The 12,877-nt window shown below is 36.0% G+C and overlaps 2 protein-coding genes and 1 pseudogene across 2 annotated transcripts in view; 1 reads left to right on the top strand and 2 right to left on the bottom strand.

Moving 5' to 3' along the window:
• The window catches only part of LOC128002771 (WD repeat and FYVE domain-containing protein 3), a 69,814-nt gene extending 67,875 nt beyond the window's left edge, over window positions 1-1,939 (bottom strand). The window contains exon 1 of the mRNA XM_052592472.1: window positions 1,714-1,939. The gene's annotated coding sequence lies outside the window, so the exon portion shown is untranslated. The remainder of the gene's footprint in view (window positions 1-1,713) is intronic.
• Window positions 1,940-2,572: 633 nt separating this feature from the next.
• Window positions 2,573-8,203, bottom strand: si:dkey-193c22.1 (uncharacterized protein LOC567837 homolog). The gene is made up of 9 exons (XM_052592474.1): window positions 8,110-8,203; window positions 7,546-7,576; window positions 5,965-6,114; window positions 5,759-5,879; window positions 5,337-5,549; window positions 5,177-5,260; window positions 3,834-3,975; window positions 3,534-3,696; window positions 2,573-3,191 (listed from the first exon to the last, which is right to left on the bottom strand). Coding segments are annotated over exons 2-9 (1,113 nt in total). The 5' UTR covers window positions 7,548-7,576; window positions 8,110-8,203; the 3' UTR covers window positions 2,573-2,953.
• Window positions 8,101-11,734, top strand: LOC128014968 (chondroitin sulfate proteoglycan 4-like; annotated as a pseudogene).
• The last annotated feature ends 1,143 nt before the right edge of the window (window positions 11,735-12,877 follow it).

The following is a 12,877-nucleotide window of genomic DNA, read 5'->3' as shown; positions in this document are numbered from 1 at the left end:
GGTCGAAAAAAAAAATCCATAGCATCAACTCCTTTTCAATTTTAGCCAAAATTCCTGTAGCACTGCGTATGTGGAGAGTAAATGTCCCTCTCCAGTTCCTATAAAGTGATATATCACTGTACACTTGAAGCAAACCGAAAATTAATGCTAACTGCATGCTAATCTCACTCAAGATGGTCAAATACCCAGTGAAGTCCACTGCACGAGACATTTATCAAGCAACGTACACCCATAATTTCACACACAGACTTCAGCAGACACATATTTTTTTTACATTACAGCCATACTTCCTAAATGATCTAGGCTAAATCTGAAACGTAACGAACACATGAACTGAACTGTAACACATACATAAAAGGGGGAGAAAAAAAAACAGGTTTGTAAAAGAGCTTGACCTACAACAAATAGAGGTCAAACAAGGTTTAATAGGAAAGATAAAATGAAAAACAGGGTTGTAGCCTCTAAACAGATACATTTGTGTTACTTATTGGCAGCGAACCAATATTATGACGGCTCTGGGATAAAAGCACAGGCTCCATGACTTGCACAATACAAACGGGTGGGGGTTGTTTATACAATAAAACCACAACCACAGCCCCTGTCTAAACTTATTCACATCTCTGCATACCTTCACCAAAACACCTGGAGGTGTGGAGGCCACACACAGCTGTTCGTGAGTCCATGACCTTTCACCTGACGCAGCTGCCCAGCACTTCACCATCACACTGTGTCCCAAATCAATCACCACCGCCTTGAGGTCACAACTTTATTACTGGGATTACTTTCAGCCTTAATGAAAGGCCATGTCAAGTGTTACTCACTGAGTGTCTAGAGAGTCACAGATACGTAAATAGACAGATAAACAGAAAGAAATAATATTCACAAGTTCATTAATATCCTATCGATTACAATAGCACTTCAAAGAAATAAGAGATAAACAGAAATGTAAAAAGAAAAACAACTGATGCAGTGTGAGAAATGTGTGTACATTAGCAGTCAGACGGTCAACACGGAGTGTATCGCATTTAATAAACACAGTAAGGTAAGAAACCTCTACATTATACACAATATAAACAATTTATAAAACATACAACCTATGTATGTGAATAAAGCGACAAAAAAAGAAGTACTGACCATGTAAAATAAGATTAGGGGAAAAAATTATAATAACACGAGCGAAGAGAACAGCAACACAAAACAGACTACTCAGAATTATAATATTATATTATATTACCATGTTTGTCAACTGACAGGAACCACAAATAAATTCGTGGTCTGATAAATAACAGTCGTGGATTAGATAATATCTTCAGTGACAGTGCGAGTTTACAAAGACAATTACAGTACACCAGACATCGCCTAAATAACGTCAATATAAGTAACAATAGTCCCGCATATGATTAACTCGAGGTCTGTGATAATAAAGGATCGTGTTTGTGAATTGTCTTCCCATCAATGCTCATTCGCCTGCAGCTAACAGGCTAGCGGAGTCCTCGCCACAGCTAGCCCCGGCTACACAACCGAGCTGAGCGCTTCCTTTTCACTGCTGGACTGCTTAGAATATCAGTTATATGAACCGAATAACATATTGACATTTCTAGGGAGACGTAAAAACGGGGAAAGGGAAAGCTGCATTCTGAAGGAAGGAAGCTAGCGCCAGTGTGTATGTGTTTTGCATGTCTCCAGTGTATCCGCAAATCCACGCGAACTCACCAGAGCAGCCGATGTCTTCAAGCTTCACCGGGAGCCGCTCTAAAGAGATCTTCCTGCGCTCTTCCCAGCCATTTTCCACGGGTGATGCCAGAGCTCTGAGAAGCGGATACTGGTTCTGTTAGATCAGCTAGCTAGTGGCCATATTTAATCCTCGACATCCCAAACAACACAGGCTCGAGCTCGTCCCAGCTCCAGCTCTACTTCATCTCAGCGGTGTGGGAGACGCTGCCTCTCAGGGCTCGCTGTAGGACTTCGATTACACGGGAAACAGCGACACCTGCTGGTCATTACCATGCGGCTGCACGTTTCATTTGGTCAGCAAGGTACCGGTAATAACAATCGAAAGTCAATCTGGCAATATTTGTAGTGTATTTAATGTAAAGGAAGAAAGGAATGCAGATTTTACATGATGCTGATGTTGACGTTAGTTACAGTTTCAGTCCAATGAAAATATAAATGTATCGATTTATTATGCATGTATATATTACGTTTCTTAATAATAGATCATGTGCTTTGTGTGCTACCCCCCCCCCCCCCATTTTTACTGAATTATATTCCTAAAATAAAATCTTTAGAAAAGTATATTCCCCCAACATAAAGAACCAGTTTACTTATGTGTTGAAATATTCAATGGTTCAATGTCAACCCCCGAATATTTACATTTTTGTGTTCTTGGTGTTAACATTCCATTCTAATAATGACAAAAGCAAACATAAATCAATAATAGTTCTATAGCATGCACAGCTGACGCTTATGTTATTTAATGCAATATATGGTAGGGGATGTGAATATGTAACAAACAAAAGAAAATAAATCGCGAAGTGACTAATTCTGTAATTAGGACACAAAAAGAAACGTGTATGGTTTAAATAAATATATTATGGAACAATTTACACACGTTATAAAAATTCCAAGTAAGAATTTCTCCATTCATATTTCATTTCAAACACGAAAATATGCTGTATATTTGTCTTAACTGGAACTATCGCTTCTTTTTTTACATTTCACTGAACATTAACAGAACGTATTAACAGATAACAAGCACAGAGATTATGTTTTCTTTCATCTTGCCATCTTGTATAACGGGTTACTGAACACATTTTTTAATGAAAATGAAAAATTTCAGAAGAAACAAATCGTTAGAACGTAAATGTAAACTTACAGTAAAATCATAAAGAACATATAATCACTGTCTGTCATACTGAAAAAATGATATCAATACTGAATTGGATGAAAAATATTAATCAACATAACCTTGAAATTTACTGTACTCCTGTTTAATACAGCCATAGACAGTGTGGTAAAAGTGCCTGTCTGGAGCCATGAGGTCAGTGACCATCTCAGTGTGGTTCATTTTAGGAATCAGATAGAGGGACATCCTGATAGAAAGGGCAGTGAGGAGCTCCGAGAACTTCACTGATGATTCCACAGGAACTATGATGTCATTGGTTCCATGGAGCAAGACCACTGGAGGAACTCTGCATGGAAATCATAGCAAAAGATAAAGTGTTAACTGGTGATTCTACAATGAGATAATTAATAGCTTCACAGTGGCTCAAAACGAGCTTCTTTCAACAGCCACACTGTATTCTGCATCTCTCTGTACTCTAGTGACTGTTGTACTTGGTAAACTGCATTTATACGTTGTCCTGTAATAGCACTACAATCACAAACAGATGACAACGATGACACATTATATAAAAATAACATCTTATTTAAACAATTTACTATAATGAAAGAAATAATACAAATGAACGTATTGCTGCTTCAGCTGTTGGACATCGACAGTGTGTTGGTAGAAACAACAACAACATCGATACCTTGTCAACTGATCCTCATTCAATTTCTTGAGTAATGATGTCGGCGAATAATAATCAAAGTTCTCCACACCATCCATAGCTTTGTGCATAGTTGACACATATTCAACAGCCCTCATTTTCTCATGCTTATAATGATCCATTATACTGTAAACGCCACTCAAACCTGTTACAAAAACAAACAAATTCACAACATGAATGAAAATCAAGTTACTAATCAACTACATCAACAGGGCAACTGCTATGGTAAATTATAAACGATCATAATACAGGAAACATAATAAATATGGTGCATTGATTTACCTATGATTCCTTTAATGGCAGATACGAGATCTCTCTGTTCGTTGGTCTCAAGGAGCAGTTCTTCTGCATTGTTCACCAGAAACAGTGTGGTAAGGGCACACAGATGAGCCCCTGCTGAATGACCAATTAATATTACATTGTCCTGCATAAAAAAAAAAGTGTAGCCTAGATGAAACGGTTTTATCACTTACAACATAAAATATGAAAAATATACAATACCGTTTAAAAGTTTGGGGTCAGTAAGATTTTTTAAATGTATTTGAGAGTCTCTCACGCTCGTAATGCTCACAAAAACATGCTATCATTCTAATATGTTGATTTGGTGCTCATTAATCGTTTCTTATTATTGTCAGTTGAACATAGATGCTGCTGAAAAAGTAACATTTTTGTAACAATACGGTGTCATATTTCATCAATTTAATGCATTCTTGCTGAATTGAAGAAAAATTCTTACCCCAGACATTTGAATGGAAGTGCATAGCACAAGCACTTTGAAATATTAAAGTGCTAAATATTAAATTAAAATAAACATAACATTCCAGAAGAAAACAAATCATTAGAACTTAAATGTAAACTTACAGTTAAATCATAAAGAACATATAATCACTGTCTGTCATACTGGAAAATGATCTCAGTACTGAATTGGATGAAAAATATTAATTATCATAACCTTGAAATTGACTGTACTCCTGTTTAATACAGCCATAAACAGTGTGGTAAAAGTGCCTATCTGGAGTGGTTCATTTTAGGAATTAGATAGAGAGACATCCTGATAGAAAGGGCAGTGAGGAGCTCCGAGAACTTCACTGATGATTCCACAGGATTTAGTCAACTCAAACTGTGTCATTTGCAATACAATATTAACACCTTACAGTTTTAAAGGTGCTGTATGTAAGTTTTTGACTGTACTCCTAAACATAAAAATGCCTAACATGTTTGCAGATATTTAAAATACAAGTTAACGTACTTGTTTATCTGAGAAATAATGCTAAAATCAATCAGTTATTTTCCTTTGAAAATGTGCGTTCTGGGCCTGAATGTCAGTCTTTGTTTTGGTTTGTGAAACCCGCCCACTGCCAGTTTACCCAATTATATTTCAGAACCCAAGGTTGCCAGTTGGTGGAAAACACAGCGTATTTAATTTCATTCATTTCCAAGTGTGCTCATTCTTGTTGGTGTCGTCAATCTGGCAACCTGCTTGTGAGTCAAGTCTGAGAAGGAGGAGGGTCCAGGTGAAAAAACCCTCTCCGATATTTTGAATTTGGACTGCAATACCTAGTTCAACCACTCGGTGTGAATCCTGCATACAGCACCTTTAACTTCATGGAGGACTGGAAACTCACTTGATCAAGATTGAATGTCTGTCCCTTTTCTCTCACCCACAGCAAACTGTCAGTAATGTCTTGAATCATATTTAAAACGTTTCCCTGAAAACACAACCAACAGTTACTAAAAAAAAAATTCAATATTCAATATTGAATACATTATATACCGGTAACTTACCTTTGGATATATGGAATAATCTGGACAAATCACAGAGGCGTTAAGCTCTTTAGCCATTTGTAAGGCTAACAGACAGTAAATGGAGCGGTCTCCTGATCCCCAGGCACCTCCGTACACAAACACAACCACTGGTACAGGAGCAGCATCAGAATGGCCCATGTTTGGTGAATAGTATAAATCTAGTTTGTTCCCTCGCCGACCAAAGGTTATGCCCTAGGAAAGAATAGAAGCACAATCAAATACTGTAGTATAATAAAAATAGACAAGTGCTTTTTCATTTTAATACTTCAATACTTTGTGGTAATAAAAATAAATTACTACTGTATTTAACAGTAGCTGTTTCTTAAAACACTATCTCTGTACTGCAAAGCACCCTGAAGCTAAATAAACCACATTAACAGGAATATAAAAATAGAACTAACTTTCACATAGTGTTTGTTATTTCTGTCATTGCTGTACCACAGTTTCCACTGAAAGTACAGTTTGCCATACTGCAGATATTTCAGCATCTCTAGCACGGCTCTTGTAAGGCAGTATATGCGCCTGCAGGGAGTGCAAGAAACTTCTGCATCATTAAAAAGTCAACAATAAAAGTAGAGTCACATCAAAACTGTTAATGCTATGTCACCTTGGTTTGAGAGCCTCTATATATTTTTGGTACCCTGGTTTATTGGGCCAGCCATAGAGCCACTGGGCAACAAGAGAGACACTGTAAGGGAGGCCCACTAATAACGCCCCTGCCACCACTGGAAGAGAGAGATAGCACTTCAACGCGATCCTGAAACAGGAAAAAAGGGGGGGAAAAAACAATCTGGGGATGCCGCAAAACATGATTTGTATTACAGTAGAGTGTAATATTACAGTTTAATGGACATTAATTATATGTACTGTATTATTCACATTTACACAAGCTATTTACTTTGTCTTCTATGGTGAATGACATTTACTTTTTATGCCACCTAAACACAGTATTATTGGCAAATATTATTACAATTATTAAATAATTAATAATAATAATTAATATTTAATTAAATTTTAATTTTAACAACTGTTTTCTGTTATTTAAAATTTTTATTTATTCCTGTGATGTCAAAGCTGGATTTTCAGCAACCAAAATTGATGTGCGGGTTTATGTGTCACAAGCTACAAATCAGAATAGATTTTTTGACGTGCACACTGCTAAAATAGTGAAAGTGAAAAGTGACCTAGATAATATAGAGTTTCTCACTGTTTGCACATAATAACCACTCTCTTACACGATTTCTTAATTTGTTTGAATATTTACCCATTTACGGATAAATATACATATAAAACGCTGTGCGTCATTATGTTATTTCTGCGTCATTGCACATGCACAGTCTTTTCAGTTTCGTGGTTCAATCCGATCAAGTGTTTACATGCACAGTCAATCATATTAGAAGAGGAATAAACCACCCCCTTCAATCCAATCGAAATTTCATACTGATCGAGCTCAATCAGATCAATTAAGGTGTTTATATGAACGTTTTTCAGTCCAATTGAGCCGTCAATCCAATTACAAACGGATTATTTGGTTGCATGTAAATGTAGCCGCTGTCCCATGATGCTAAACAAATCATTAGGATTCATTTTTTTGTGGAAACCGCAAAATTAAAGGATTCTTTGAAGAATAAAAAGAAATTAACAGCATTTATTGAAACAGAAATGTTGATAACACTTTAGAATAAGGTTCCATTAGTTAATGTAATGAACAAACAATGAACAATACATTTATTACTGTATTTATTAATCTTTGTTAATGTTAGTTAAAGACATTTCAGTTATTTATTGTTAGTTCATGCTAATTCACAGTTCATGATCTAATAAACTTTTTTTTTTTGAATAATGCATTAGTAAATGTTGAAATTATCATTAACTAAGATTAATAAATGCTGTAGAAGGCTTGTTCTTGCTTAGTTCATGTTAACTAAAGTACTTAACTAACATTAACTAATGGAACCTTATTCAAAAGTGTTACCGAAATATTTTACATTATTATTATTTATTTACTTAATTATTTTTGTATTTATTTTTTACAAAAAAGATAAACAATGTAAAGTCTCTACTGTCACTTTTGATCAATTTGAAAGCACCCATACAGAATAAAAGTATTAACTTCAACTATAAAAAAAAAAACGAATCCCAGACACTATTTATGATGTATGCTGATGTTATTTAACATGATACTTACATTGTTTTTATGCTGGTTTTTGTTCTAATACCTGGAGTAGGAAGAGATCAGATATTATAATATATACAAACATATATGCATAGAATCAGTTTATATTTCGGTAAGCTACTTTGAAACATACCCAGAAGAACTGACTGTACTGTACAATATATATCATGTATAGGCCTACTTATATTCGACAGCGCCCCCTACAGGAAGATACAGGTTTGGCCTCTCTTCCCTCTGATTCAGAAACGTTAATGACGTTCAAAATATATATAAAGGCATGTAATGAGTTACTGATATCGAAGATAACCGCAACAATGAGCATGACGTAAGACTCTAACAACGTATCTCTTGTTAGATGTATACAGAATGACCTTCCCATTAAAATTTTCCCCAAAACGTAAGATTCGTAAGGCTTGACAAGCATCAAATAAACAAAGTCGACATTGCATCTGTTACATAATGATTGTATTTTGGATATAGCTACATACTAAAAGATAGTTACGCAAAGAGATCTAATGCTTTGTACTGAAAACAGAACATCAGTGATGCAAAGAGTGTATTGTGCAGATGACATACCAGTATCGCGTGAGCCCAGATGGATGCATTCACTGCATGATGAACTTCCTGACTACTTCTTCTAGCATGCGCAGACGTCAGCCTAACGGTGTTTCTTATTGGCTCGTTGGCTCACATGGGCGGGATGATGTGCATGTCAACTCAAACGCACACCTGCCGTTTAGATATAAAAAAAATACATTTATCTAAAAATGAGGACATGGAAAAGGAATTTTATTTGTGTATTTAAAAATGTATTAGTATTAAAGGTCGTTCTCTTATAGTACAATTTACCTCAAAACATAACAAACACAGCGCTGGTGGCGATATGTGTTCTCATTGGTTTAAGCTCTTGTCATTTAAGAGAATGTTCCCGCTGATCAACACACGTTCCCGCCAATCAACACACGTATATTTATTTACCAGCCTGTTCATCTTAAACACGAGGAACATCCTACCCCACACTAGTGATCCAGTGTTATATTATGATATTAATCAAAATATCATTCTTTCATAAAAATCCACCGTGAACTTTTCACTCTGCCTTGCCTTCGTGATTTCTTTTTGTTACTTTTCAAATACATAATGTGTAGAAAAATCCTGTATGTGTTTGTATAAAAATAATGTTATATACTAACTATATCTATCTATCTATCTATCTATCTATCTATCTATCTATCTATCTATCTATCTATCTATCTATCTATCTATCTATCTATCTATCTATCTGTACGTACGTACGTACGTGTGTGTGTGTGTGTGTGTGTAAATGTAACTATTAAGGGAAAGTTAACCCAAAACTGACTTCAGTTGCTCACCCTCGTGTTATTCCAAACCTGTACTTTCTTACATCTGCGTTACACAAAATAAGAAAAATATTTCTTAAAAAAGGAAGTGCCAGGCTATCTAAAGGGACACAAGTTATACCGGTTTAATGTCACTGTTACACCAACCAGTGATGCTCCTGAGTTGAGTCTACCTGAGGGAAATCTGTTTACTCCTTTGGAAAACTCCAAGAAGAGGCTGACCACTGATGTTATGAAGGCCATAGACATTGACAGCAATTACACTGACTTTGATTACTATGTGTTAGGGAACCTTAATGCTGATGCACGGTATTTGGAGAACGAAGACAATCCAGGTATGGCAGTAACTTATTTTTCCCATTCAGCTGTTGTAGATGGTAAGATATATTATGTCCACATGGGTGTGAGAAACTCTAGGATTGTGTAGAGAGTCAGTGAATGAGAGAAGGTAAGCAACACTGTGGTTCTTAGAATCATAGCTGCGGGACTTGAGTATAAAATCTCCAATAATACGGGACTGGAGGTTATCCAAGGAGAGCTGTTTCTTTTAAGCACCAACCAATTGGCCTTCTGGACCAATGCAATAAAGCAGGTAGTTGAAATCCGTTACGATGTAATTGAGCCACCCAGATATGATGAGCTCCAGAGGATGCACTCAAGTGGCGAATGGAAGAGTAATGAAGAGTAATTGAAAAGTAATGTTTGGGGTACCTACCAGTCCATCCAAACAAGTAATAGCACAGACCACTTCAAATGCAAAGTAACCAAGGCCTCCAAAGCTACTGAAGAATTGGTGTTTCCCATAAAGGTAAATTGGATAGACTACATAATAAAAAAACAATAAACCTGTAGACAAACAAAATTTCGAGAACTGTAAGTGACATTTGTATGCAATAGTACTGTACATGGAGTAAATTTGTCTGAGGATGAGCTTCGTTTTAGATTGTTGACTTAACCAAAAAAGGGAATAATTGAAGTAAATAATGCCAAGCTGGATGTAAATTACACATTTTGTCTAAAGGACATCACAGATCTGAAAATCGAATACCAACTAAAGGAAAGATCATACGAGGACATGAGTGATACATTTGTTTTCCACATATTCTCAAAGCATGCACATTCTGGTAGTCACATTTTCAGAATCAATATTAAAGCAGATGCCAACTGCATTTTCATGACAAACAATGGGCTGTCACTTCTTGAAGGTGAGAGTAAACTCATTACAAAGGATGAATTCTAAGCACTAAAGCACTAAAGAAATGTACTACACAGCCACAAAGACACCACACCATGGCAAACTAATGTGAATCAACTTGTCCAACTCTACCAAAGACTTTGACAATATTTTGACTTTAACTTGTAACAGAAACAAGTGCTGTTCATTCACCGCTGGATGAATTCTGGGCATTTTGTTCTTTTTGTGTCAGATGGCAAACCTATGTGTCCTCTCTGTTAGATATTAGCGCACAGGATGCTTATTTAAAAATTGGAAACAGCACAGGCCTGTTGGTTCAGAAAGGGCAAGCCAAAACACTTACTAATGCTAACAAACCTTGACATCCGAAAAGACAATGAAATATTATTCACAATCCAAGCTGTATTTAAAAGACAGCAAAATCGTGTCATTCACCCAGCATGACCTGAGAAATGGCTACTTGTCTTATCATCATGACAACCGTAAGAATCTGGATAATGTTTTTACACTCCTGGTGGATGCAAAGGATCTTCAGCTTGATGTTAAAATCCATGTGAAGGTGTACCTGGAAAGCCATCAAAGGCCACCAAGTGTCATTCATAACAAAACTTTGCTGGTGGAAGAGGGAAAAGCAGTCAAGATTGAGAGCATAACTCAAGGTTTGTTTCTGTTTTTAGCTCTTATGTTGGTATAAACAACATAAGAAACTACTAAAGACTGTAATTTACTAAAGTACAAGCTTATCATAATTTGATGCAGTTAAACATAATAACCATCTGAACAAGTTGCTGAACTCTTTGAACAAACTGATTCACTAGATAAAAGCACACTTTCCAGTGCTGCATTATTGGACTGTTTAGGAAGAACTGATTGTCTTGAATGAATCAGAGTTTCTGACACTATGAGAGAAGCTGTATTCAGAGTAGCATTCTAGAATACAATGATAATGTGCTATTCCCAATTAAACCAAAGAAGCTATTTTACCTCTGCTTGATGGGAAAAAGTAGCTTGTTGCTGGAAAAAGCTATGTATACAAATCCACTGAAAATGTACTTAAGTTTGTAGCATCACTGCTGTTAGTTAGTTGCTCCCCACCACTAAATGTAAGATGCAAAAATAAAATATGTCTTTTAAGGTTAATCACGAGGCTTGTTTACCCTCAGAAATAACCTTTACTGTCAAAGTTGTTCCATCTCATGGTTATTTACGCCGTTTTATTGAGGGTAAAGATCAGTACCAAGGAACACAAGAGGACCCATTAGGGACCTTTTCCCAGCAGGATGTTAATGCTGGCAACATTCAGTATGTACAGGTGGCACTTGGCCAGAGTGATTCATTCACTCTAGAGGCCATCAATGGTGTAACAGAGGTCAATGACATCATCATGTCTGTGGATATCATCCCATGCCTCATACCCATTGAGTTGTCCAATATCACTCTGAAGGAAGGGGGATCTAAAGCTCTCACAGAGGACATTATAAGAGTAACAAACCCAAATTTCTCAGGCCTCAATTTTGTGTACTACATCTCAGAGGGTCCTTTGCATGGCCGCATTGAGAATTCACGTTTCAGTGGGATTCCCACAACCTACTTCAAAAGAAATCAAGTTTTCCAATTTTTAACATTCTTTATTTTAAAAGAATGAACTTTGAAAAGGCATATACAATCACTCAAGTGCTTTTTTACCTTGTTTGGTATTTATATATATATATATATATATATATATATATATATATATATATATATATATATATATATATATATATTCTGACGTTCCCTTTGGTCTCTATCAGTCACAGAAAAATAGAGACGAGTACACAGTTGTTTCTGAGACCCATAAGGTCAAGCTACTAGTTGTAGACGTGTAAATTATTTATTGTTGATCCCAAACACAAAGATTTCATAAATAGTCCAAGGCCCACAAGGTAGCTCACTACAACTTTTAAAATGTATGTTTGCTAATTTGTATTACAAATTTATATGTTTAATTCAAGTCCGATTTATTTATTTCAGTGCTTTGTATTCAGTTGCTTGACAGGGGTTAGAGAAATTAGAAGTTCAGATATCCACAAGAAATTGCAAACTGCTTGTTTCTTTTCTTTTCTTTTTTAAAGCTACACTGTGTGACGTTTGGCCCTCAAATGGTTAAAACAGAACTGCATGGATCTTGTGAAAGAACATTGTTTTGGCTGTGCTTCAGTGCTTCAATGCTGAGGTTTGAGGAACTCGTCTACACATTGATACAGAATATCTTATCAGAGCAGATGGGCAACTAAAAATGTTTGTCTGTTTGAATGATCCATAATCCATAAAGTCTGTCAGAGTTTTTTACAATTCTCCCAGAGAGAGCTAGGCCTATATTTTTCTGTGTGTGGATATGCCTTGACACCAACAGACAAATTCCATATCCCCGTGAAATATGTCCCGACATTTCTAAAATATAAATTATTATTATAGACTTGACACGATTAAGAATAATTTTTGCACCCTCTCATAAATAACAATATTGTTGTTGTTTTTTCTGCTGAAAGACATTACACGTGTACATATACTGTATACAAACTTTGCATATATTTTTGAACCCACAAAATTTTGTAATCAGCTAGAGTCAGGATGTCTCCTTATCTTCTCTGTGTGTTTTGTGCTGTCCTTCTGTATCTGATTAGGAGATCAGCATTCAAATGAGTTGAATTAAGCTTGTTTTCCTCAAACCGTGTTCAGTTTCAGTTCAGTTCAATCAGGGGACCATGACTTGGTTTGAATAAAGGTACAACACTGAAGAGTTTCT

The sequence above is a fragment of the Carassius gibelio genome, chromosome A5 (assembly GCF_023724105.1).
Source record: "Carassius gibelio isolate Cgi1373 ecotype wild population from Czech Republic chromosome A5, carGib1.2-hapl.c, whole genome shotgun sequence".
Classification (NCBI taxonomy): Eukaryota; Metazoa; Chordata; class Actinopteri; order Cypriniformes; family Cyprinidae; genus Carassius; species Carassius gibelio.
This window is presented reverse-complemented; position numbering and strand designations above follow the sequence as displayed.